The sequence below is a fragment of the Sturnus vulgaris genome, chromosome 18 (genome assembly GCF_052056855.1).
Source record: "Sturnus vulgaris isolate bStuVul1 chromosome 18, bStuVul1.hap1, whole genome shotgun sequence".
Taxonomy (NCBI): domain Eukaryota; kingdom Metazoa; phylum Chordata; class Aves; order Passeriformes; family Sturnidae; genus Sturnus; species Sturnus vulgaris.
This window is the reverse complement of record NC_142260.1, coordinates 907,398-933,668: the sequence shown is the minus strand read 5'-3', so window position 1 is coordinate 933,668 and position 26,271 is coordinate 907,398. Positions and strand designations below refer to the sequence as shown.

The window sequence follows — 26,271 nt, the reverse complement described above, 5'->3', positions numbered from 1 at the left end:
TATTTTGTGACTAATGCACAGACAGAATCACCACAAATACTTCAGACTGTCACAAAGTGATTATTTATTCAAATTGTTTCCCCTGCTGTGCAGTTCAGTTCAAGGCACACAGCTGCACTTGTGCTACTAGCCAGAAGCAATTCCTTTGGGTTTTCCAGAGCCAGAAAAATTCAAACATCTGTGTAGGCAGAAAGTCTTACCTGTACAAACTGAGGGAGGAAATCTGTTAACTCATCATCACTCAGTGTCTCCATCCAGTTCACAGCTGTATTTCGTACTTCCTGATCAGCAAACCTAGAAAGTCACCACAAACCCACATCAAGTTTTCTCTCTCTGTTCATGTAGGATTTTTTTTCTTATTCTTTTTTTTTGAGATCAGCTAGATAGAAAAGCAACCATATAAAGTCTCTAAAAGCTCAATAAGGGACCTACAGGTACAAAGCCCTTTATGCAACCACATGTTCATGTTCAGGACAAACACACTCAAACCTCTCAGAACTCTGCCTGTATCAACTCCTGTCCTGTTGCACTTCAGAACCCTCACCACTGTTGCTGTGCTTTCACTACATGACCTGGTTAAGCCTACATCAATAAAGTGAGCACTTTAAAATGTTAAAAATATTTAATATTTGACACAAGAAATTCTGACAGTATTTTCCCTCAGAACACCATTCCAGGATCTTCTACCAAAGCAGAGTCATCTAATGCTGAACAAAACACAGAGTTTATTTACACTGGTTTTCTTACTTTGAATCAAGTAGTTCCAGTGCAGCTAAGGGTGATAAAGGAGGCCATCTCTGAAGTAAGGAATATATTTCTGGAAGACTTGCCCAGTCCCAGTGAGGGGCACTAACCAGTATTTTTGGTAGGCTATTAGGATGGCTATAACAATAATGTCTCTTCTCCCACAAAAATTCTTTATCTTCTTTTGACAGCCTGCAGACAAGAACATTTCATTTTATAATGCACATGACAAACCATCACCTGAATAACCCCAATGCCACTGACTGTTGTATTCATACAGATAATTTAACACACAGGATGGAATGACATTGAAATTACTCTTTCCTCCACAAAAAATCAAAACAAGAAGCCCAATAAAGCCTCAAACATTAAGGAAACATTTGTCCAAATCTATAATTTGGGCAGGACAAAATTAAGTTTTAGTACAAGCTGAAATCAACCAAAACCATCAATGTTAGTTTGGTGCAGATGAGTAGGAAAGGCTGCCAGAAAAGCTTCCATGGAACATGAACAGTGCTGACACTGCCATGCTCCCATGGAACTGAGAAACTGCCCAGCAGGAGCAGGTGAGACTGGAACAGGCAAAGGGGCAGCAGTCCTGCAGCAAGGAACTATTACAGCACCAGGAAAGCAAAAGGAAATCCCTTGTCAGTACCATGATTTCACATGTTTTATTCAATCTCTTGTTTATGTCTCTACAGGTCTTCAAAAGAGAAAACAAACAAGAATGACAGAAACTTAAGAATTTGTGAGTGTTCCATAGCCTAGCTACAAATTGTCATGTGCAAAAAGAGCCCAGCTGGAAGAGATGGACATACCCAATGGTGCTGTCCTTGGAGAGAATGCCAAGGAGACGTTCCCTCAGTGGCTTTTCTAATGTTTCTACAGAATGATGCACAGTAGTCTTTGCAGCTTGAGGCATTTTATATTCAATATCAAAAGCATGGGATGGGAAGTCAATCTGGGGAAAAAAAAAAAAAAAGAAAAAAGATGATGCAAATCCTCAAGTAGAGCAAGTTCACCCTTCCAGCAATCTCAGATGTTTGGGTGTCTGAACTCTTTAGTCCTACAAGTGCACCAGTCCCCAGATAGTGTTTACTGAATATTTTTTCCCATCTCAATTCTCCTACATGACCCAATGTACAGCTGTGCACAATGCTGGAGCTCTCCTCAGCAGAGAAGTGAGAATGCTGACAGCAGAGATAATCACAGAGCTGCTCAACCCACACCAGTGGGTTCCAACCAACCACCCACTCAGGCCACGTTGGGGACTGCTGAGCCATGCCTAGCATGAGCACCTTCTCTTTGGAGGGAAATTTGAACCCTGAATTGAGACACAGAGGTGCTTCTGTTCTGTAAAGGAGCTGGAATTGCTGCTGCTTGTGTCCAGACACCTCCCATGCCAGCACACATTTCTATGGATTGCTTATAAAACATTCTCTTCCAGTACTGACAGCATCTAATGCCAAAGCCCTTCTGATTTCTCTTCACTAACAGATTTGCAGAGACTTCCAGGAGCTTGCTATTCTTTGCCCTTCCAGTTTAGAAATCACTATCCTATACTGACTTTCAAAGATGACTTAGCACTATTTTCCCTCTCCCCAAAGCCTTCATCTAATCTGACTTACAAGTCACAATATTCAAACAAAGCATAGAGTAAATCAGAATTATGTACAACCTGCAATACTACTCTTTCCATATTTCCTTTCTTACTGGCCATCCCTGACACATGATGAGGATGTGATGAAGTCCACAGTTGCAACAGCTTTGTCCCACAAGTTAGCAATCTGAGAAAAAAAAAAAACATGTACAGGCTATTAGTACCACAGTCTGTTTACTTCACCAAGACATTAGCTGATAAATTAATTTAATGATTTTCACTGGCTGTCCTCTGTACTTTAAGTGCTTTAAAGGGCTGCACACAACTTTTAGGTGGAAAAGGCAAAGGAAAAAGTTCAGTGTTGATTTAGTTGACAGAGGTAAGTGCTCCCTGTTCTTTAAGACAGAAAAGGAATGCTTTTGCCTCTGAGAAAAAAACTGAACACAACCCCAACACACACACACTCTTCTTAGCTTCTAGAAAAAAGGCCCAGGCATATGAATCTTACAGGCATCACCATTTGCTTGGACTTCCCACATTACCAGATTCTGCAAGGGCATATCAAATGACATTTGCATTTGTCAGTGCATTCCCAACATTAATACCATTTCCAAATGTAGTGGGGCACAACTGAAGACACTTCATAAATCATTCAAGTGTTGAATGTTAAGTACTGAAAACTTCTATCAGCCTTTTAAAATCAAAATGTTGCTCAAAATTCTGCTTGAAGGCCAACCCATAAGTGTATTTTGAAAGGCATTTTAGGGTTTATATGTATTTCAAATAAAGAACAGGTTGTTATATGTAAATATTGATTAACTAGGAACTTGTCATGCCAATCAAGATTACCAAATCGTGCCACTAAAGCACAACTGAACAGTTTATTCTTTTTAATAATTCCCCAATTTAATACAGTTGCCACAGCCTTCTGTCTCATCCACAAGTAATGACATTTTAAGCCATTCCACATGCACTTCAGCAGAAGGAATTTTCACTTGGCCGTGGATTCTTCCAAAACACATGCATGACCAGCTTTGTTCTCCCTATATTTCAGTTCGTTTCAGGTTTTAGCTCCTGCCTGCCATTGATGCTATTTTCACCTGTAACTGGAATATTTGGCCACCAGCTTTAATGACCTGGGTCTGGATTTAATTGATGTGGACAGCAAGTGAGTTAAATCACTGAGCATCTCCACAGCTGCCCCCTGCCTGCCACCCAGCAAGCTCTGGCACAGCACACACCATTGGAGTGCTCTGCACAAACAGAAAATACAATTTTCTCCCCAAACTAACTCCTATGAGAGCACCACGAAGGCAAGATTAAATTTGCAATTCCAATCAAAAGCTGTGTTTTCAAATACTGTGAAATGTGGTATTTAGATAGGAGACTGAAATGCAACATTGAAGCATAAAGCTGAAATAAGCATGGTTTAGGAAAAGAAATCCAAGCTTTGATGGAGACTGAAAGCAGCTGCAGGTCACCTTGGCAATGCAGGAAATCCTAAACTCTGTGACACCCTCGAGCTGTTGGAATCATCAGCACACAGAAGAGAAAGCAGAACAAGTCAAGTCAAATCCAGAAGCACACGAAAAAGCCACAAGGAGCACACAGCAGTAACTGTCCAGGAAAGATCTGGCTGCCTTTCTGCAGCCTTGCAGACTTTTTAAACTTCCAGGAAGACCTAGAAGTCAGCAGCACACACTAATAGGAAACCTTAAACATAAATGCAGAAGCTGTTTTGCAATGGTGTGATCCCTTCTGCAGCATGATGTGTGATTTGGGCTCCTGTGGTTCAAGGCTACTGGTTCATGTCTCACTGAGGAGCTGCAGCAGCTGATAAACATTTTGGAATGCACTTTGTCATCAAAGTTGGAAGAACAAAGCAACTCGAACCAATCCAGAAACACTCAGCTTAGGAAAGTTCCAGCAGGCTTTTCATTCTTAGTGAAAAACTAAGTGTAACAGCAACCAGCAGCTGTATCTGAAGGAAAGGCAGCTCAAACCAGGAATATGCTGCAAGTTTAACACACTTGCTAATCGTCCCTGTATTTTAATTGCTTAAAATAAATCCAGCTCTAAATCAAAAGGAATAATTCTAGAATATTCTGGGGTATAATCAGCCAAACAATATTCAAGTTCCCCCAGAAGTAAAGTTCTTTCAGCCAGTTAGGTGGAAATCCTACAACACTGGACCACATTTTGTCCTCTCTTTAATGACATGTCTTTTTTCTGTATCAGTGTAGTTTACAATCCTTACCTTTATCATGTCCTTCTATATTCAATATCAGAGAGGCAATTTCTATAGTTATGGGTGTGGAGAGCAAATGATATTGATAACCTTACCCATGTTTGGGATACTTACCTCCTAAAATCAAAAAGAGGTAGAGAAACCTGACCCAAATTTTCTGGGGCCTTTCTCTGCTTATTTGAGTCAGGGGAACTCCCACTACTTTGACTTAGGATTCCAAACAAAGTCAGACATAAGACTGATTCCAAAGGCAACTGTGAAATCTGGATGGGGAAAATTATTCTATAAAATAAAAGTATTAAAATAAGTCAATTAGAAAAAAGGCAGCAGTTAGTAAGCTACAGGCTTATCCATATAATCCATTTATGCTTCTTGCTTTCAAAAACTTAATTAACATTGAAGAACAAGTGTTAAATATCCATGCAATCATATTTCACTCCATCTCCCACACCAATAGTTTGTAAAACCTGCTAAATTACACTTCTGCACTGTATTCAGATTTGGAACAACCCTTTTAAATCTCTGTCTATTAAATCACATTCCTTGCACAGAATTGACCTGTCCAGCATAACCAGTTTTCCCACTCCACTCACTAGGAAGGGCACACACAATTCCACGTTTGCCACCTCCTCATTTTTCAGATTGCAAGGGTCAGCTGACAATAGTTTCCTGTCCAAATGAAAGAATTTATTAAGAACTACTGAAAGTTAAATTCTAAATGGTACAAAACCCATAAAGCAAGCAGCTGAGGAGTGCACACCTCACTGAGCTATTCAAACTTCCACTTCTTTTTACACTGCTTTTACTGCCTAAAAATGTTCTTTCAATTTGATTTCTCTGTAAAACTTGACAATTGCACTATAAAGCACTACACTTGTCAGCAGATTTTAAGCAATCTAGCACACCTTTCACTCTAATACATTAGTACTTGCCAGCAGAAAAATCTGACAATTAATCCCATGCATCACCAGAAAAAAAAATGCAGTTGGAGTACTCTCTGAAGGCAGGTGTTCTAGAAACTCTCATTGCTAGTCTGAAATAATTTGTTCACCACAAACTTTCAGGGTATTCCTTAGGCTCTATCTCTGACCTTTAAAAACAGGAGAGTGGATATGGGGCACATGGAGCTCACATGATGCTGCAGCTGTGACAGGCTGCCTGAAAACTCAGGTGGCAGAGATGAAGCTGTGCATGGATAGTGAAAAATGTTCCCCTTTCACCTGCCTTCATCTCCCCATCCTTTCTCTACATGCTCTTCCTTCTTCCTTTCTACCCTCTGTATTTGGAACAAAATCTGATTCAACATTCATGTTAGTAAAAGTGAGTTGCTTTTCCTCTCCATTTACATAAATTGAGCAGCACATACAAGCAAGCTTTATTTAATCTCTCTTAAAGCAGCTCAAGCCATTCCCATTGCAAGGAATGTTACAACCTTCCCAACTCCCTGTAATTGTATGCTACAAACACATTAGCACAGGGCACCAGTCCAGCATTTCCATTCCCCCTTTCAAAATGAGTACTGAAATACCATCTGGAAAAAATAACTCTGATTTCCATCAGTAAATTGTTCTTTGGATGCTTGAAATGGAATTAGAACCAAGAGTTGCTTGAATGACTGACTGTATTCAGCAGCTAGCTAAAACAAAGCATTTTATTGAGTTTTAACAGACTAAACTCACTTACAGTTCATCCCATTTAATCAAGTAGAAGAAGCTCTTGTATGTGCCAACCTTCTTGGACTGAACAGGTTTGAACAGATCTTTTCCATTATGGGTCAGAGAACAAATCAAGTAGTATTTTTCATAACTGGACAAGGAAAAAAAAGTTTGACATTAAAAAATCATAAAAACATTAAAAAAAAAAATCTATAAAAGGGTGAGTCACTTACTTTGACACCCAACCAGAAGAAATTCCATGAGCAGCAAATATTGTGAATTGGAGATGTTCTGAGGCAGTCCAAGCTTCCTTGGTACTCTTACTCTCATCTGCAGAAATTGCTGCTGAACTGCTGCAGGAATTTGTGTGGAGTTGCAGAAGGGCCTCAACTGCTCTTGTTAACTGGTCTATACTCATTTTCAGAGGGTTTTCATGCTGCAGTGAACCTAAATGATAATTCATTTTGAATGCATTTCTTTCTAAATTAGCCACCTCAAAACAGTTTTTAAATAAAAAGTGAAGAACTTTACTCACCAGAGGGGCTCTTGCTTTTGTCATCATCACATTTTAAGGATACCTACACAATAAAGTCAGAGGAAATTTCAATACAGAAAATCCATATTAATTTTCCATGGCTCTTAAGTATCTTATACAGGAATTATGAAGTATCTGAATTAGGCTCATATTTAAATTTATCTAACACATCCTTTCACTCAAAGTTCCTCAAGAATTAATTAGCAGGATCACAATTTCCCTATGTACACTTGTTACACACTAGTTGCACACTTATTTGCACACTCGTTGCACTCTCCTTTTTGCCATCCCTTGCCTGTCCACAAAGCGCCGCCTGGTGGACAGAGCGCGGTACTGCAGGCAGCCCCAGAGCCGGCGATTGATCGCGCCTGCCGATCGATTATATCGGCGATCGATTGATCGCGCCTGCCGATCGATTAGCTCGGCGATCGATTGCTCATGCCTGCCGATCGATTAGCTCGGCGATCGATTGCTAATGCCTGCCGATCGATTAGATCGGCGATCGATTGATCGCGCCTGCCGATCGATTAGATCGGCGATCGATTGATCGCGCCTGCCGATCGATTAGCTCGGCGATCGATTGCTCATGCCTGCCGATCGATTAGCTCGGCGATCGATTGATCGCGCCTGCCGATCGATTAGATCGGCGTTCGATTGCTAATGCCTGCCGATCGATTAGCTCGGCGATCGATTGATCGCGCCTGCCGATCGATTAGATCGGCGATCGATTGATCGCGCCTGCCGATCGATTAGCTCGGCGATCGATTGCTCATGCCTGCCGATCGATTAGCTCGGCGATCGATTGATCGCGCCTGCCGATCGATTAGCTCGGCGATCGATTGATCGCGCCTGCCGATCGATTAGATCGGCGATCGATTGCTCATGCCTGCCGATCGTTTGCTAATGCCTGCCGATCGATTAGCTCGGCGATCGATTGATCGCGCCTGCCGATCGATTAGATCGGCGATCGATTGCTAATGCCTGCCGATCGATTAGCTCGGCGATCGATTGATCGCGCCTGCCGATCGATTAGCTCGGCGATCGATTGATCGCGCCTGCCGATCGATTAGCTCGGCGATCGATTGATCGCGCCTGCCGATCGATTAGATCGGCGATCGATTGATCGCGCCTGCCGATCGATTAGATCGGCGATCGATTGCTCATGCCTGCCGATCGATTAGCTCGGCGATCGATTGATCGCGCCTGCCGATCGATTAGCTCGGCGATCGATTGCTAATGCCTGCCGATCGATTAGCTCGGCGATCGATTGATCGCGCCTGCCGATCGATTAGATCGGCGATCGATTGATCGCGCCTGCCGATCGATTAGATCGGCGATCGATTGATCGCGCCTGCCGATCGATTAGATCGGCGATCGATTGCTCGCGCCTGCCGATCGATTTAGATCGGCGATCGATTGCTCGCGCCTGCCGATCGATTAGCTCGGCGATCGATTGCTCATGCCTGCCGATCGATTAGCTCGGCGATCGATTGATCGCGCCTGCCGATCGATTAGCTCGGCGATCGATTGCTAATGCCTGCCGATCGATTAGCTCGGCCATCGATCGATCGCGAGTGCCGATCGATTTGCACACTCCGTTCTGCCAGCCCTGCCTGTCCACTTAGCGCCGCCTTGTGGACACAGCGCGGTACTGCAGGCAGCCCCAGAGCGGCGTCCTGGCAGGGCTGCAAGGAGTGTGCAAGACGTTTGTAAGGGATGTGCAACGAGGGTCAACAAGTGCGCACGGAGTGTGCAAACTGTGTTCAAGGAGTGTGCAAGTAGTGTGTAACGAGTGTGCAAGGAGTGACCAAGAAGTGTGTAAGACGTGTACAAGGAGTGCAAGGTGAGTGCAATGAGTGTGATCCATCGCCCAGCGATCGATTGCTCAATGCCTGCCGATCGATTTGCACACTCGTTGCACACTCATTTGCACACTCGTTTACACAAGGGAGAAATGAGCACTAACAGCTGTTACTTTGTCCTATCTTTGTTTGCTCCTTGATCTGCTACAATGGAAGTCTCCACCTGTTGCAACATCACTGCCCTGTCCAGTCTCAACAAACACCGTTGAAATCAAGAGGTGACAATCAAATCATGGGAATTTACTCCCTTCTAACCCTGAAGGGTTTCATGCCAAATTCAACTCCTGATAAAACAAAAATTTTTAATGAAAACTAAGCTTGTGGTTTAAATTAAACCCCAGTGAATTCCTAACTTCCTGAAAAGTTTGCCACAAGTGCTGCAGGAGAATGAAAGCTCCTGGTGTACTAATTCAGCATCTTCAACTTAAAGTTTGAGTATCAAACACTTTCACACTGTTACAAAAAATGCAGTCACTTCTTCCAACCACAAAGAACTACTTTTAAACAAAATAAACAATATCTTACAAAAGATTACAATGCAACAGTCTCCAATATTTACAGCAATTTCTGAAAGCAGCCCTACAAGCCTTCACACACATTACTGTGTAAGCAAATGTCCATCATAAAGTAACTGCAGGGTTTTACTTATAAAATCCCACCTTTTAAAAATTCTACTGCACCAATCTTAATTTTGGATGATATCTGTACACTATAATCTAATTATTTCTACAGCTTTCTCCTATCAAAAAAGCAAACATTGAAAAAATATTTATGTGCTGTATTTCACTTTGTCTCAATGTCTTCTGCACTTCCCTGTAAGAACTTTAGCTGTTGTGACAACTTTGTTTATCTGTCTTCTGCCCAGTATTACAAATAGAGCACCACGTGAATTGCCACTCTAGCAAGGCAGCAGGACAACAGAAATAGCTTTATAAGATTATTTAGCTTTTTTATTTGCACACTTCTCCACTTAGTGCCTGTTTTTGACAACATGACAGGAGACCATCCTGCTCAAGTGAACCATTCATTATGAGGCAGTTGCATCATCAAATTCTGTCCTATTTGAGAGATTTTGGGTTTGTCCTCATGCTCAGGAATGCAGGAACATGAGCAGTTAAGAGTTTTAAGATGCTATTGCTAGTCACAAACACTCCTGGGAACATACATGATGTCAATTCCTCCTTTAAAGCACAACTGCATTAATTTTAGACAGCATGAGCTCCTGTTCCTGAGCTCCCCTCGGGCAGATTTAGTGGCATTTGCTGTGACACAAGTCTCTAGTTAAAGAGCCAGAAAACAGTAGTTTAAAACTAGTTTTTTAAACAGTCATTCTTTAGAAAAGGAAAATATTCCCAAAGCAAGGAATTAATGCATTTAAGAGCAGAGAGACAGCAAAATAAATAGAAGATGTCAAGTTAAATAAACAAATAAATAAAATCCAACAAAAAATCCCAACATAACCCTGATAGAATAGAAATACCTGTTGCTGGTATTTCCAGCTACTAAAGACTGTGAAGGAATATTGATCAGATAAATATGCAATTGATAGAGTGAAAGTTTACCTCAGCATTTTTAGTCCTTGGCAGATTGACAGTCCTCCTGAGCCTCTTCACTGATTCTGTTATTGCAGGAGTCTCTACACAATCCAATGTAGAACAGATTTTTCTGACAGTCTTAATTACATGATCTACTGCTTTATGCTGGTTCTAATAAGGAATGTATGAGAAAACAGATTGATCTGATCACAATTGTGATACCCACTATTGCTTTAATGTTTTTAATGAATTGCCAAGAAAATGTCACTATGAGATGCAAATGTCCATTACCTTAAACTGTGGTGTAACAACTGGAATAAAGAAAAACCTTCCTTATGAAGTTTGTTTTTCAATATAAGGAATGTTTCCACCCAATTTTAAAGAACACATGTAGAAAATTAAAAATATTTGCTTCAAAATAATGATTTACTTTTTAAAGGCTTAATGTATAGGTCTCTTTCACAGTAATTTCTGAGCACTTGCAACTAAGTAAGAGGAAAAATTATTGCAATGTTCTCTCACTAAGATGTAAATTGATTTCCAACCATGACTCTCCCAGACATATTCTCCTGGCCTCCCTACAAATGGATAGCAAATTAACTGTTCTGGTAAGAAAATAACCACAGAAGTCAAAAGACACTGTAAATATTTAAGCCATTTTTTCAAAGCTAACTAATTGAAGGTAACAGCTTCTTTGTGACATGGAAAGAGAAATTTCCACTGCTGTTTTTTTTCACAGGCCCTCAAATATCAATAAAAAGAAAACTGATAACTTTCAAAGGGTTCAACAGTGGGAAATCAAAGCCTATGTACAAATTATTTATGGATTAGCCTTCTTCACCTGGATTAGCAAACTTCACCTACTGAATATGTAAAGAATTCACCTCATGAAGTAAAAAATTTCAAATGCAGAACTGCTGCTGTTTGGAGCTGATCATCACCACCTCCAAACAACATCTCCCAACCCCAAAAAGGCTGCAAAGAGTGGAACACAAGTGTGAATGGAGACTTTCTGTATTCCTCATCTCAGCCTGAAATCTCAGCTGAACAAAGAAGCTGAAGCAGCTGCAAGGGCAAACAACAGAACCACCACATCAGGGAGCAGGCACAGCTCACTTTTCTGCAAAAAGGTTGTGTTCAAAAGCACCCTTGAGAAGGTGGTGAACCACCATGAAGGGAATGAAATAATATTAAGGGAGTATGGAAATAGCAGAGAGCAGCTTGTGCAGACCTGCATTCCTGCAGAGGCAAACAAACACAGGGGGAAAGAAAAGTCTTGCAATTAAGTCATTCATTTCCAGACTGTTCTTACAGAAACTGGTTAAGAAACACAGTTATCTAATGTTTAGGCATTTAAGACTCCAAGTTACATTACATTATTATCAGCAGTTAAAAGCAGCTTCTCCTTTGAGAAATGAGCAATAAGAGACCCATAAGCTTTTGCAGATGGGACATTAAACTATTCATCATCCAAGCTGCTTTAAGCTACCTGTCATAACTGAAAGTGACAATTTTTTTTGACAGGGTATTTTAAATGAACTGGATAAAGCAGACTAAGACATTATTATGCTTTGTGTAGAACTTACTGGCATGTTCTAAACATGCTTCAGTCCTTGTAGACAACTATTCCTGCTCTCTATTATGCAGATTTTTATCTGTTAGTAAATACATCTTTCATGGCTGTCAGCAACAGCCACAATCAGAATTCAGACCTGTTCCCTATTCTCCTGAATGAACCTCTTCCAGCAGGTTTGAGGTTATCTTGCACCCCAGGACTTGGAAGATACATTTCTAGTTGTGATGATCATGTAATAACTGGTTTGCAAGAAAAGCTAGGGAGAAAAGAACAGAAATCTAAATACCCATGATTATAATTTCACATTTGACAGCTTGTTCAGATTCTCAGTTTCTCTGAGAAAACCTTCAAGTCTTTTTCCCAGCTACCTTATCAGTGGATTTGGTTCAGCAATAATCTACAATGACCTTACCCCATTCCTAAGGGCTGTGTTAACTTGCTTGTGATACAACTCAAGGAGCTCTTCAATGGAAGACCTGCAAGAAATAATATTTATTGAACACAAGGACAAGAACAGAACACAACCTTGGTTAGGAATTCAGCAGGGATCAGCACTTGATTATTAAAATAACCACAGAACATTACCTTATGATAGGTTCTCTGAAAGGCTTTTCTACTTTGTAGAGGTGTTTGGTGAGATGTACAGGTGTCCTGTCATCATCTTCCTGCAATAAAATATTAGTTCTCAACTTTCTGTCATATGCACACTGTTTTAGAATATGAATTACTAACACCTGGGGTGGTGAAGGGGAAGGATGTAAAGTGATTTCTTCAAGGGGGAAAAGCCAGAACTACTTAAGAGCCTGTGAAATGTGAACATAGGGGGACAGAGACAAGAAACAGCCACTAAGTCCCAATTGTACAGATACCAAACACTCCTTTCTTCCCCTTTGATGGTCTGATACACATTTAATTAAACCCCAAAGCTGTTCCCAACTCTGAAATGTGTTCCCCTTTTTTCAAGCCCCACGCTTGCATTCTTTGTCCAGGTATGAAATCCGGGGAGGGTTCCAGTGAGAGGCATCACCCCAATTTCTGCCATTAGCCCTGTGACAATCCAGGGGTGCATTTCAGCGGCTGCTGGGGTAGGGGGCCAGGACAGGAGCAGGGCAGGGAGGGTCCTGGGGGCACTCACAGCTCGGGCCAGCTCCCGGCACAGCCCAGCACGGCTCAGCAGCTGCAGCTCGATGTCCAGCTCCCACTTCCTGCAGTTCTGCACGTGCTCGTGGCTCCCTATGCAGTGCTTGCTGTGGAACACAAAGCAGGAGGCAAAGCTGCGCTCACAGCCTCAGCTCTGCTCCCCCAAAAACTCACACAGAATGTCCCAGGTGACCAGGAAGGCAGGGAATGGAGAGCCAAGCTCCACGCCCCAGCCTCCATCTGGTTTTTACTCCTTTTACACAAGTTTGTAAACAGTGCTGCAGACAGCAGCGCTCGTGCTAAAGCTCTTAACGACAGTGGTTAACACTGAAACCAACAATTCTAACCCAGAAAACCAACGGGGCTTTGTAAACCATTAGTTTTGGAAAAAAAGTGTTACAACAACAACAACAAAAAAATGAAACCAAGAAATAAACAAAACCCTGCAAACCACAACTCCCCCAGTTTATTAGAAAAAAGTTGATTTTTTTTTTCAGTTTCTGAGATTTGAAGAGAAAAAACTAAACATCCACCTACAGAAATGCTCTAGAAACATGCATCTACATTAGAACAGAGGTGATGATGATCTACTTTGCTGTATCCCAGAGCAACTCCAAAAACTTCTGATCTTTGTGCAAACAGTGACTCCCTTACATTTCTAACGTTTCTTTCACACATTTAATCACTAGAGATCCACTTTCCAGTAAGTGTGTCATGAAAAAGCACGAAATTAATTATTAATGAAAAAGAGTTTGCTTACTTCTGTAGAACTTCTTCTTGGCCACAGACTTTGAGGATGTAACTGTCAATGTCCACTTCATTCAGGTCATCATGCACCCAGCAAAGTGCCTGCATTATTATAAGCTCAACAGGGGAACTCACTGTTTAAAGAAATTACATCTAAAAGTTAAACACAAATCCATAGTGATTGATATTAACTACTGTTCACTCACAGTTTGTAGTTATTTATTGAAATTGATTTTTATACTTGCAGAGAAGACTTTTATGCTTCTATTATCACCTAAATTTCATAGTTTGAAATCTTCACTTTTCTTTCACAAAGAAAGTTATCTCATCAAACTTGCCTGGCATTATGAAAAGCCAAAAAAAATCTTTATAAATTAGTGTAGACATTTAACCAGAAGCACAAACACAGTGTGCAGGACAGAGGACAGCCTTTTTCTTTTTTATTATAAATTTGCCCTATTTAACAAGGACTTGAAATAGGCAAGTGATCCCAGAGGCACTGACAGTTTCAAAACCACTATCTGCAGAGTTGGGAGCTGGAACTCTTCTGTTTGTTCAGCCTTTGAAGAACTGAGTATCAGCTGCAGCTGAGGCAAATCCTGCTGAAAGTCCTTTTCCCTTTTTCCTTTCCACCTGTCCAGGGAAGTTTGAACTCAGTACAGAGCAGATTTCAGTCACCAGCACCAAGCCTTTGCAAAATGCAACTCTCAGCTGCTTTTTATCAGGCTCCAAACACTGCAGGGAAAACTGTCTGTCCTCCATCCAGTAACTACAGAGCAAAAAAATAATCCCACTCAAACCCAAAATTCATTCCTCCACAGCCACCAGCTGTCCCTGACTAAAAATACAGACAAGTCTGAATGGCACAAATGTTTAAATACAAAATGCTCTCTAGCCCTCCCTATCTAGTTTCTGATGATCTCCTTCAAATCCTTTGCAAATAGTATTACTAAGTGCCTCAAAATTCTCTAAGAGAACTGCTGTGTAGAACCAATTTTATATTTTGTCAGTACCTTCAGAGAGGGTTTTTCCTCCCTGCAGAGACCTTCCTGATTTTCTAACTTTTTTTTTTAAAGAAAGAAATATTAATACTAAGGTAGATACAGAGAGGTAATGCCACAATATTTTCCACATGATAACACATGTGCTTCACCTCATTAACAAATTATTAATTATTACAAGCACATATGAAGAATGACTGTGTGAACCTCAAGAACAAGGAATGATAGGAAGTATGAATTCAGGAACACTTTAACTCATTAAACCCTAAAGTTGAAGTTATTATTGGGTGAAATCACTGTGCTACCTTCAGCACAGAATATATCTGTAGCTGAAAAATAAAAAAGATGCAGTGACAGTTCATGCAGGGATGGTTCCTGTGCTGCACTCACAGGCTGCAGTGCCAAAGCTCTGCCAGCCCTGCAAAGCCCAGTGAAGGCTGAAAATAATGGTAAATAAAGTCACCACCTCTTCCCTGCCCTACATCTCATTCTAAGACATCAATCTCTTGCTGACACACAATGTTTGCTCAGACAGAGCAAACTTCCATGCAAAGTCTAATAAATTAATGCAAATAAGAGCTGAAGTTCATCCCTTTCCCTCCTGAGTCCTTTCCACAGAGTTGTCAGAGCACTGAGAGGCTGCAGCTCCTTCTGGGCAGGACTGAAAGCCACACTGAACTAAAGCAGCTGCAGGGTGCTGAGGTGTGCACAGGTTTGACCACAAGAGGAGGAATTAAAGGCAGAGAATAACTTTAAATGTCCCCATTAGCAGTCACATACACACCTGTCACCAGCCATGGAACACAAACAGTTTAACTGGGATTAGCTTCAGTGTCAGAAAAAAGGAAAAGGGAGAGGAAAGTGCAAAGAAGCAAGCACATGGGATTAGAATGCAAAACACATTCCAAGCTAGTCACAGAAAATACCAGAAATAAAAGGCTAAAGCCCTAACATTTCACTTACCCTACCAAAGCCTTCTCTAGCAAAGGATTAAGATTGTAATATTAGAAAAGTGGAGTCTTAAGTGCAGAAACCCTTCCCAGGCTACACTTACAATCCACCTCATTTCTTAACAAAAGATCATTAAATCACCACAGAATAAACGTCAGGTCCAGCAGATTCACATGGAATGAAAACACTGATGCAGGGAGAGCAATAGAGCAGCAAGTTCATGGGATAACAAAACAACTCCAGATCTTTTGAGAACAACCAGCTCTGAAGCATCTGCACTGCTGGAAGCTGAGATTCCAAAGGATAACCCTCACAAGTGACAAGAGACTACAGAAGGATAGAGGCAAAAAAGTTTATACCCAGTTATTTATCAGGCAGAACTGCCAGGAGTTGACAGCATGCAGTTACAAATGCAACCCCTGTGCAGTCAAGAGTGCACAGAGAATATCAATTTCTGCAGTACAACCTCAAAGGTCCACCCCAAACCAATATTCCTGGTTACCCACAAAACTGGGACAGCCAGTTGTGGCACATCCAACCATATTATTTTAGTGTTTGTGTTCATAAGCATGTATTGAAGGCAAGTAATAGATAGTTTTAGTGTTTATTCTTGTTTTCCAGCAGCAGTTTGCCTCAATTTTTAGATAGTCTACAAAAATTTATTTTAAAATATGTTAGAGTGTTGAAAAGAAAAATTAAACATTAAAAATTTCAGTCATTATCCCCTCAATAATTATAAAGAATCTTGGAAAACTGTTTTATTCTATCCAGCTATGGACAGAATAGTGCTTCTGGTCTGCTGGACCCAAAATATTTTCTGGCAATGACCCAGAATTAGACCTTTCCTCAGTTTCCACATTTCCCACCAACACCCCATGGCCCTGAGAGCCAGGGATCCCAAAAAGTGCAAAGCATTGTCCCAGGCTGAGTGTACAGTGTCCAACAAGAACTTACCATCACATGTGAAAGTGACTGGCTGCTGGAATTCCTCAATTTCTATTGAAACCTTGATACTCTCCCCACTGAGATTTCTTTGCAGCATGATTGGACTGAGCACAAAGCCTGGGTTTGTTTGCTGGTCAGTGTAAGGAAACTTGGTCCTCAATCTGGAAGAAGAGAAGGTTTATGAAAACATTGCAATGGAGAAGTTCAAGACTAAAGCAAAAAAAAAAAACAAAACATGGTAATAACCACAAGGCAGAACAGTAAAAACTACCTTTGGCTCTCCACCTAAATTGCATGTGCAAAGCACCATTTAATTTTTCTATTCTCAACAGAACATTGCCCACAATAATTATATAAGTAATAGTTAGATGGGAAAAAAAAATCCTAGCATATAATTAGGCAGGTTTTCCACACAGCTTAAAAATATTTAATAGGTCAATTCTTACAGGACATATCCAGCTTCTGCAGAAGCTAAACTCTAAAACAGTTCTTAGAAAGGTAATCCACAGTATATTCTGAAAATTTATTTTAAAAAAAAGAAAAGAATAACAAAACTCTTCACATGTTTCAATTTTTAGAAGTCTAATCTGAGCTTGGATATCATGCAGAAGGTATCCAAGCTATGGAAGCTGAGGAAGAGCCTTAATTGAGATAAAGGTTTTTATTTAGGACACAAACAGTTTAACTATTTATTACTAGTGAAGAAATCATACTTGGAAAGCTGCTTTTTTTTTTTTTTAATTTATTTCATTTATTTACCATGGATAAAATAATTTAAACTTCTGCCAATATTAAAGTAATATTATAGGAGATTAAGAACACAACTCATCTACAAGGAATATTTATTTCATCATCTTGATTCTGGACAATAGCAAGATCCTCCAGCAAGAGTTGTGCAGTCAAAAGTCCATTGGTATTTGGAACACTGGGTTTTGAAAGAAAGGCTAAAAATTAGATTGAACCAAAAAGTGTTGCAAGAAGCCTGTCCTAAGTGAGCTTTCTCCTAATGTTGTTCATCAGTAAATCTCCCATTTATGTGAATTTTCATTGTTTTTGTGGAGTTTCTTTTTCATTTTATAAACATTCCTGCTTTAAAAAAAAAATAGATGCTATCATTGAGGTTCAAAGATCTCTATTTCCTCCATTATTTCTTGAATTTTAATCTTAAAAGGAAAAAAGGCAAGAGTAGTTTGTCTTCTCTAAGAAGAAAACAACAAAAAAAATCTCTCATTAAATTGTGGCAGTAAGAAAAAAAACCTCACACAATTTTTAAGAACTTCACTATCTGATCTAAGCAGAGACAAGTCTAAAGGCTTTCTGTTACAGAATTCTACTTGTGAGAGCAACAAAAATAAAAACATTTAAAGGTTGGAAATCTTTCACCAGTCACCACTGAGTGATAGGATTTTGTGAGGTGTATCAGCTAAGAAAAAAAAAAACCAAAACTTCAAATTCTTTCAACAGAAATTGTAACAAAAAAACAACAAGATACAGAAAAATACTTTGAGGATAAAAAGGTATTATAAAAACAAGGAAAAGGAAAAGTCACAGGACCAAAAGAAAATAAGAAAGAGGACATATGATAATACAATAATCTCAGTCCTGAAGATCTTAACAATTCTGTTGCAGTCTTGAAAAAGATAAACAAACCAGGACAAAACCAGGAAAAACTGAGATAAGAAAAGGAAAAAGGATACATACTGAAATCTGTCCCATCATGCAAAAAAAAAAAATTGTAGAACTGTTCCTGTCAAGTTAACTGAAAATGAATCATTTAGCTTTTCTTTTTTCCCCTTCTGAAATTTAATTCACATTCAGTCATTTCTTACTTGGTAACTGCTTCAGAAAAAGCTGCCAGCTCTTCATTCTGCCCTTCCATTGCCTGGAGAAGCACATTTTCTGTCAGTGTGCCAGTGGTCCCATTGTCTTTCTGCAACTCAGAGATAACAGAGGATTAAAATAGCTCCAAACATTCCTGAAGGCAGCAAAGCCACCTGTAGGTGTGTGGTTCTCATGAGCCTGAGGTTTACCATTGCTTTTATATCTGCTTCTATATGAGAAAATCATGTATCACTAACTTGGGAAGTAGAGATTCACTGCAGCACTGGCTCCCTGACAGAATATCATTTATTTGCCAGCATCATTATCAGTGAATATTCAGTTGCAAGCATTTCCTGAGCTGCCAGCAGTGACCTGCTGCATTCAGATTTGCCTAAATGCAGCTGAACAACAGATACAAGAAAAACTTATTTTTCCTCCAGTTCTGCAATTCAAATTCAGTGTAGTTCCAGAAAGAACCACTGCCTATCACTGGTGCCCATCATTATCTCTTCCTACAAAGCAGGAAAATACAAGTTCAACACTGGAAGGAAATAGCATTGAGAACATGAAACTTATAATTAACCCCATGGAATCAATTACCACTGTTTTAATCCCTTATGCCAAATGCTCTCATCATCTCCCAAAACTGTAAACCACAATCTTTAGAGTAGCCAATCAAAAAAAAAAAAAAAAAAAACCCTGCTAAAAGAGAGCTGCAGTTTCAAACAGCAAAAAAAAATCTAATAAATTTCAAAACCAACAAAACCAAAATGACAAACACAGAACTGCAGCAAGTTTTATATCTGTATCTGTTTTCTGATCCAATTCACAACACAAGCCATACAAATTCTGGAGTGAGCAAAAAGCAGAGAAAAGTTGGAATAAGCAGTGGGAACTCAGCTGTCCACAGTGTAACAGCCACCACCAGCCTGAGTGATTTGTGAAGCTCCTGCCAGATCCTCCCTGGAATAAGTCACATGCCCAGTGACATTTTTCATTTGTCATCCAAAGATTTTACAATGCTTACAGAAAACTTTACTCCAACCACAAGGCCAGGAACAAAGCAGACTGCACTACAGGTTTTCTGAAAATCACCACCATTTATTCATATTTGAAGTAGTGATTAACTACTTAACCAGTATGTGGGTTATTTATTATTAGCCCAAGCAGTCAGCTCATTTCATTAGAGCATATCAGACAATATAGTTAAATTAGATTCTCAGAAAAGGGGTCACATCAGAGAGAGCCACATAATGTCTGTCAGGTTTTTTCCTCCTTCAAATTAACTTGTTTAAGCAGTACAGCATAAACTTGGAAGAGATACAACCTATAATTGCCACTTGAATTGCATTTAAACCCAATTATTTCAGCTAAAATATCGGTTGCATGAAAACTGATCAGTCAAAAGGACAAATTCTGTGTAATTGGGGATTAGCCATACCACATGAGACAATTCCAGCAGGAAGCTGAAAAGCCACAAAACCTGAAATGAGCTGCAGGAGCAGGCACAACACCTTACATTTCAATAGGTTCTGCTATTGTAACATCTCAGACAAGTTCTATCACATAAAAACACTGCCCTGCTAACCTGTCTCTAATAAACACACTGTGAATTGCACAAGAGCAGCCCCAAAAACGCAAGGGAACAGGCAGGGGACAGAGGCAGGGACAGACAAACAGCTCTGCTGAAGGGTCATGACCTCAACACAAAACACAAACCTCAACACAAACCTCAACACAAACCTCAACACAAACCTCAACACAAACCTCAACACAAACCTCAACACAAACCTCAACACAAACCTCAACACAAACCTCAACACAAACCTCAACACAAACCTCAACACAAACCTCAACACAAACCTCAACACAAACCTCAACACAAAACTCAACACAAAACTCAACACAAAACTCAGCCACTGCAAATCAAAAAGCTGCCTCTGTAAATGTTACATTCGGTTTAAAAACTCCTTAAGGAACGCCACAAATAAGTGCCCAAAGCACCGTGCAAGCACAGGATAAAAGCACCAGAGAAGGGACCAGCTTCAAATGGAGCCACACGAGTGCTGAAAGTTCACTTTGTGCCCCTGTGACAGGCTGGACTCCTCACAGGAACACTGTCACTATTCTACTGTCAAATTCAATAACGAGCCATGCCAACACGAGCAAGCCCAGCCAGGGTAAATAATAAATTCTAATCTAATGAGCAAAGGAAAAGCAAAGATTGGGTTATCAACGTTCACCTCAGGGTCACATGGGACTAAGGAGAGAAACCTCGTGTAATCACAAACATGGAATGCTGGAAAAGAGCTCCTCGTGCAAAATTAAGAACATCAAACAAGTCCTTTTATTTTTTTTAAGTTGAACTTCAATATTAATTTTTATCACTTTTGGGAAAATAATTTCAGGACAAGCTCTGAAAAAAACTAAGAATTCTATTTAAACTCACTGAACTCAGATGGGTTTTGAGCAACAAGTAGAATTTTAATTTCTTTAACTTCTCCTTGGGTGGATGTGGGAGGTGCAGAAGCTATCAGTCAAACAGGAAAGAACTTGAAAGAAAGGACTTCAGGCCAAATGAGATTAAAAGTTCATGTCAATATAGGCTGCAAAAAATAGAAGTGGTCTGCAAATACAATTAATGTGAACAATGACAAACAAACCTAAACCCCAATAAATTAACAAAAGTCAAGTGAAATAAAATTCCATGAATATACAAAGTCACAAGGCTCAGCAGCTCTGTGGAAAGCAAGAGAAAACAACACATAGAAGAGGACAAAATTCTGCTTTTTGTCTCTGCTTTCAGAAATGAGTGACAAACACTGAAGTGTTTAAAAGAAATAAATGTATAGGTACTTCAAAAATAAATATATCCATTAAATAGGCAAAAATAAGAATAGCTACAAATAGAGACTTCATCAAAACAAAGCAATCTATTATTCAGGGATTAAACAGATAAATCCTAAGTTTTGATAGACTCAAAGTACCAATATTTTTGTTTAAAGGGGCAGCGAGACTAAGTTCTGCAGGAACAGCTTAGGAGGAAATGATCCAGACTTGTTAAGATGCAAGACTTGAAAATATACTTTGAAGAACAGATAAATTCGGGTAAATTGGGTAAAACACAAGAGAGCTGCCACAAATAGAGGCAACAGAACTCAGCTTTCTATTATACCAAGTAGAAAATTACTTAAACTAGAAAATAAAGCAGAAGCACAGGATAGGCAAAAGAGTTATATTTCAAGGATATCCATCTGAGAGACTCATCTTTAAATCTATTTATTTTCTTCTTTAATAACTCAGCAGAAACAAACATTCTCACTTAGAGCCTTGTATCATCATCTACCTTTATAACACAGACTAAAACTGGATGCTAAAACAAGTCTGGAGGAGCAAAAAAAAGTAAATCTCAAACCTTTAATTGGGCATTCACTGCAGAATTCTGCTATAAATTAAGAACTTGTTTGAAAAAGATGGTGATTTAATAAAAATTAATTGACTCCAGAATTGATGCTGTGATGCTATCACAAATAAATAATGAGGGTTTATTCATTCTGTACAAGGCACGTGGTGCTGTGCTCTCACACAGACAGCTAAAATTCTCATAAAGCATCTGCAAAAAAAAAATTAAAAAGGAAAGAGAAGCTCTCACACAGAGCTTGCAGTGAAAGCTGACAGAAAGTCAGCAACTCTTGTAACGTACTGAGGTAAATATCAAAATTCTTCTTTCATCTTAAGTACCTGCTGTTCCATCCTGCTAGAAGAACATTTCCTAAGAGCAAGTTACAAATGTGTGCTGCTGAAAATCAGATGAATGATGAGGAGGAGCTGGAAGAGCCTTTAAATCAAAAGTGGCAGGAAGAAAAGACCCCACGTGAAGACAGAGCTCGAACTTAATTTATGAATCCAACATAAATGTCAATCCAGGACATTCAAATAGCAGGAGACTGGACCTTATGAACAGGAAAGAGCCTTTGAAATCCTACACTCTTGGAAAAAACCTGGAATGTGTAAAGGCAGGTTTCCTTCAGCAAGTCAAGCATTACTTCCTCCAGCCACCACCTGAGCAGCAGTGACCCCAGTTATTAGCCAGCAGTTAATTACAGCCAGCAAGCACCACTGAAAAACTGGCAAACACATCACCAGATTACACAGCACCCTGAGAAACAAACTGCTGCACAGCCCAAATGTACATGTCTCTCCACATACTGGGAAATAACAGAGCTGATGTGTCACAGCTCAACAGCTAGTGGGGAAAAAAAAATAAAATTAAGTCAGGCTCGAGATCTGTACACATGGCACAAAACCAGAGATAAATTGATTTTTTGGGTTTCAGGGTGGTTTTTATTCCTTCTCCACTGGCCTTCTATTGACTTTTGCCAGAATACTGACACCTAACCCAGAAAAAACAGGAAATTCTTCAAATGAGGGGCCAAAATTTTCACTTCAATGGAAATTTAGACAGCCTTTTAGGCCACAGTCTAGTAAATATTCCTATTTCTGAGAAAGAAAACCTCCTCCAATTTGGGGGTGGGGAGAGAAGAATTAAGGAATTATTTGGAAAATATCCTTGAGTGATAACAGTTGTTTTTTTATGGCATGTCCCTAGCCTATTAAAAACACCTAGAAAGACAACACCTAAGATTTGAAACAGCTGTAAACCAAAGTCTCCACAGCAAACAAATATCTTACTTCCCATTCTCTAACCAGTTTCTACAAATAGAATTTTTTTGGCCGTTATCACCCTTGACAGGGTGCTGGCTTTTCCACTGAAAATTCTCCACTTCTCTTTCAGTCTTTGTACTCCACCAAAAAAAAAAACCCCAAAAAAACAAAAACCAAAACAAAACCCAGTAGTATTCATATCCCTTTTCTAGTGAGCTAATATTTTAAAACACATCTTTTTTTTTTTATTTTGTGGTGGAATTATCACGGAAAGAAATGAAAATACAGGGTAAGTTGAATAACCTCCAGCCTTGTGCAGGATGCCCCTGTGGGGTGCAATAAATGATCACCTGCTGCAGTTGGGTTCTGCCTGTGCTCCACGTTCACACAGGAGGGCCAGAACCAAAGCCCCTGCTGAGAGCTTGGTCTTGAATATTTCATTTAAATGATCCTAGGGAAGGATATCTCAAACATCTTTTTTGCCCTGCCTGATGAATTGACAGCACACAAAGATGTTTTGCCTTCTTTTAGTAAAAAAGTGCAGAGTTTCTGACCCAAGAGCCACTCCAGCACAGCAAAAGTTGTGTCTAGCAGTCCTACCCAGAAGGAAAGCTTCCTACCTATAAAACAGAATTATTCTGCTATTGTGATCAAACTTTCAGTGCTTAGCTCACCACCTTTTTATTTCCTAGTATTATGTGAATTGCTCATAAAATTGAAACATTTATTAATATGATTTAGATACTTAATTGTGCTGAGTATTATTTCAATTTCTTACTGGAGTGTTGAGTTGACAAACAGCAATCTCCTCAGTAAATGTGGAAGGATTACATAAGGGCAGAGGTATTTTGGGAGATAATTCAGTAGTAATGTTCAATTTTCTGAATAGCACTAATACATATGCCATAACATCACATTATTTGGACACTGCTCAAGCCAAGTAATACACATAAAATAAATAACAGACCTTCAAGTGTCTTTAGATACTGTCATTAATTTTTACTGTTATACTGCAATTTAAAGATACTGATTTGCATACCTGTGATGTTTGGCCCTGTAACTTTGCAAGCTGAGTTGTTCTCATGTTCAAGGACTGGCTCCTTGTGACTGTTGCCCCAGAAGGTTTGCCATTAACCTTTCTTTCCAGGTGACAAGTGGGTATCAGCTTTTCTCCCAACAGAACTGCATCCCACGGGTCTTCAGCAGTCATGCTTGAAACCATCTCCCCATCATCCTCTGCCTTGTTTAAAGCCTCCACAGTGTCCACTTTTGGTTTGCTCAGAGGATCCAGGTCCAGCCAGTCGAATTTGCTGACATCCCCACAGCTCTCTGAGGCTGCCAGGTTGGACACTGCAGATTTGATGGAAGTCATTTCTAGGTCCGTGCTCGACTTCCCGTTCCTCAGGAATTCTGAAGTGCTTGCAATTTTGTCAAATACTTTTGCCATTTCTGGAGTGAGGACTGGAGGGTACAAAGGTAGGGCTCCGTGTGGATGGAAAGGTGTGGTAGCTGCCAGAGGGTATGAAATGTATTGTGACTGCCTTGGAAGGCCAAGATAAATAGGCTCTCTAGAGGGATAGGATGACATACTTGGATGGAATCCATTCTGAAATACACCAGTCTGTTTTGTGTAAGCAGCTGAGGTGTAAATAGGAGGTAAAGTGCATGTCACAGGTGCTGGTATCACAGGTGCCCACTGTCTCCTCTGACTCGTGGGGCCAAGATAGAATTGTGAAGACACAGATGGGCTCAGAATAGGACTTGCTGGTAATGTAGGTACTTTGCTAGACTCAAAATTGTCATCCAGCAGCAGTTTCTCCAGTTCAGCATGAGTGAGCTTCTCTATGTCAATGGTGCTTAGTTTATCTTCCATGCTCTTGGCATCAGCCTCTGGGAACACCATGAGGTCATGGTCCTGTTTGTTCTGAGTCTGTGCTTTCTGTCTGGGGCTGCTCAAAGGACGAAAGGTTGGTTTATTACCAGCTACACCTCTTTCCTTCTGCATCTTGGCTAATGCCTCAGCTTCCATCTGCAGTGCCTCCTCTTTGTCCACATCCTTTGTCCTTGGGGCCGGCAGGGAAGGCGAGGAGCCCTGTTTGAATCCATGGCTGCTGGACACCTGGGCCATGCCGCACCAGCACGTGTCCATGGACAGCAGCAACACTTCCCCTGCACTGCTCGCCTGCTCCTGCCTTCTGAGACGATTCAGCAGAGCTGGAAAAGACACGAAACATCAGAACCACGTCAGAGCAAAGGAAATGAAACGTCAGCAACAAAGCATATGTGGACAGCTACAGTCACACACCACACACCACCAGCTCACAAAGCCGCTCGTGTCCTTCAAAAACCGAGCATGTAAAATTTTGAAGAGGCCAATTTTTGGGTTTTTCTTGAGGGGAGGGAGTATAAAACTTAAAAAAGAAGCCACACAAATAAATTCACAGTCTTTGAATTATGCAAGACCCATTCACTTTTCTTACTCTGCCTACTGGTGCTAGTAAGCACCTGGTTTCTTTGTGCACCACTAGACCCAAGACACACAACAGCCACCCTCAGGTCTGTAGTGGTTTTCAGACTCGAGCAATTGCTCAGGTGCACTCTTGGGAGTAGAAGTCATTCTAAAGACTACACAAATACAGCATTGATAAAGCACATTATCAAGAGGACTTCCACCTTACTTCACTAGATGACAAAACCAGACCTTTCAAAACTGCTATACCACGATTATAATGGTCATAATGACACTGAAGGACCTCTCTTCCTTTGAAAAATATTGTACTTTACCCTCTTAACAAGAAAAATAATGCTTGTGAAATGATATTTCTTGGACAAGCAAAACAAGCTATTTAAGTACAGCTGCTCATTGACTTATCTCTTTAACAGCCCTTTACAGGAAGTGTCATTCACTACTAGGCAAAGGAAGAAACTCCAAAAGGTCACTTTTGCTTAAGGCCACCATCAAGAAAATGGTATTTAACGTTTCTCCAATTCCAGTCTTGTGTTTAGGACTATGATACAACTTCCCATATTCACCACAATACCTATGCAGACTCTATTGAAATAATCTTGCAAGAGATTACCACAAGAACTGTGTTATTTTTCAGCATTACTTCTGCTCTATTCTCCAGCTTTTTGCACAGAGCTGGGTCAGAGCTGAGCCCAGGAGATGTCTTCCAGCAATAGCCAGTGTGCACATCAAGCAGCAAGATAAAAATCAGGAATAATGAGTTTCTGCTAGGAGGGTTA

At 40.2% G+C, this 26,271-nt stretch overlaps 1 protein-coding gene and 1 long non-coding RNA gene across 2 annotated transcripts in view; both read right to left on the bottom strand.

Moving 5' to 3' along the window:
- Positions 1–26,271, bottom strand: part of PIK3C2A (phosphatidylinositol-4-phosphate 3-kinase catalytic subunit type 2 alpha) — a 50,794-nt gene that overhangs the window by 14,355 nt on the left and 10,168 nt on the right. Inside the window, exons 2-17 of the mRNA XM_088175253.1 lie at positions 24,065–25,239; positions 18,369–18,469; positions 16,549–16,700; positions 13,656–13,776; positions 12,891–13,002; positions 12,341–12,420; positions 12,168–12,231; positions 10,207–10,350; positions 6,783–6,825; positions 6,481–6,694; positions 6,276–6,398; positions 4,707–4,874; positions 2,423–2,531; positions 1,563–1,705; positions 748–936; positions 201–294 (exon numbers count right to left, since the gene is read on the bottom strand). Of these exons, the coding sequence (XP_088031379.1) occupies positions 201–294; positions 748–936; positions 1,563–1,705; positions 2,423–2,531; positions 4,707–4,874; positions 6,276–6,398; positions 6,481–6,694; positions 6,783–6,825; positions 10,207–10,350; positions 12,168–12,231; positions 12,341–12,420; positions 12,891–13,002; positions 13,656–13,776; positions 16,549–16,700; positions 18,369–18,469; positions 24,065–25,174 (2,967 nt within the window). The 5' untranslated portion in view covers positions 25,175–25,239. The remainder of the gene's footprint in view (positions 1–200; positions 295–747; positions 937–1,562; positions 1,706–2,422; positions 2,532–4,706; positions 4,875–6,275; positions 6,399–6,480; positions 6,695–6,782; positions 6,826–10,206; positions 10,351–12,167; positions 12,232–12,340; positions 12,421–12,890; positions 13,003–13,655; positions 13,777–16,548; positions 16,701–18,368; positions 18,470–24,064; positions 25,240–26,271) is intronic.
- On the bottom strand, positions 19,441–24,050 carry LOC148221683 (uncharacterized). Its single transcript, XR_015807434.1, has 2 exons — positions 20,092–24,050; positions 19,441–20,060 (listed from the first exon to the last, which is right to left on the bottom strand). It is a non-coding gene; the product is annotated as an uncharacterized LOC148221683 (long non-coding RNA).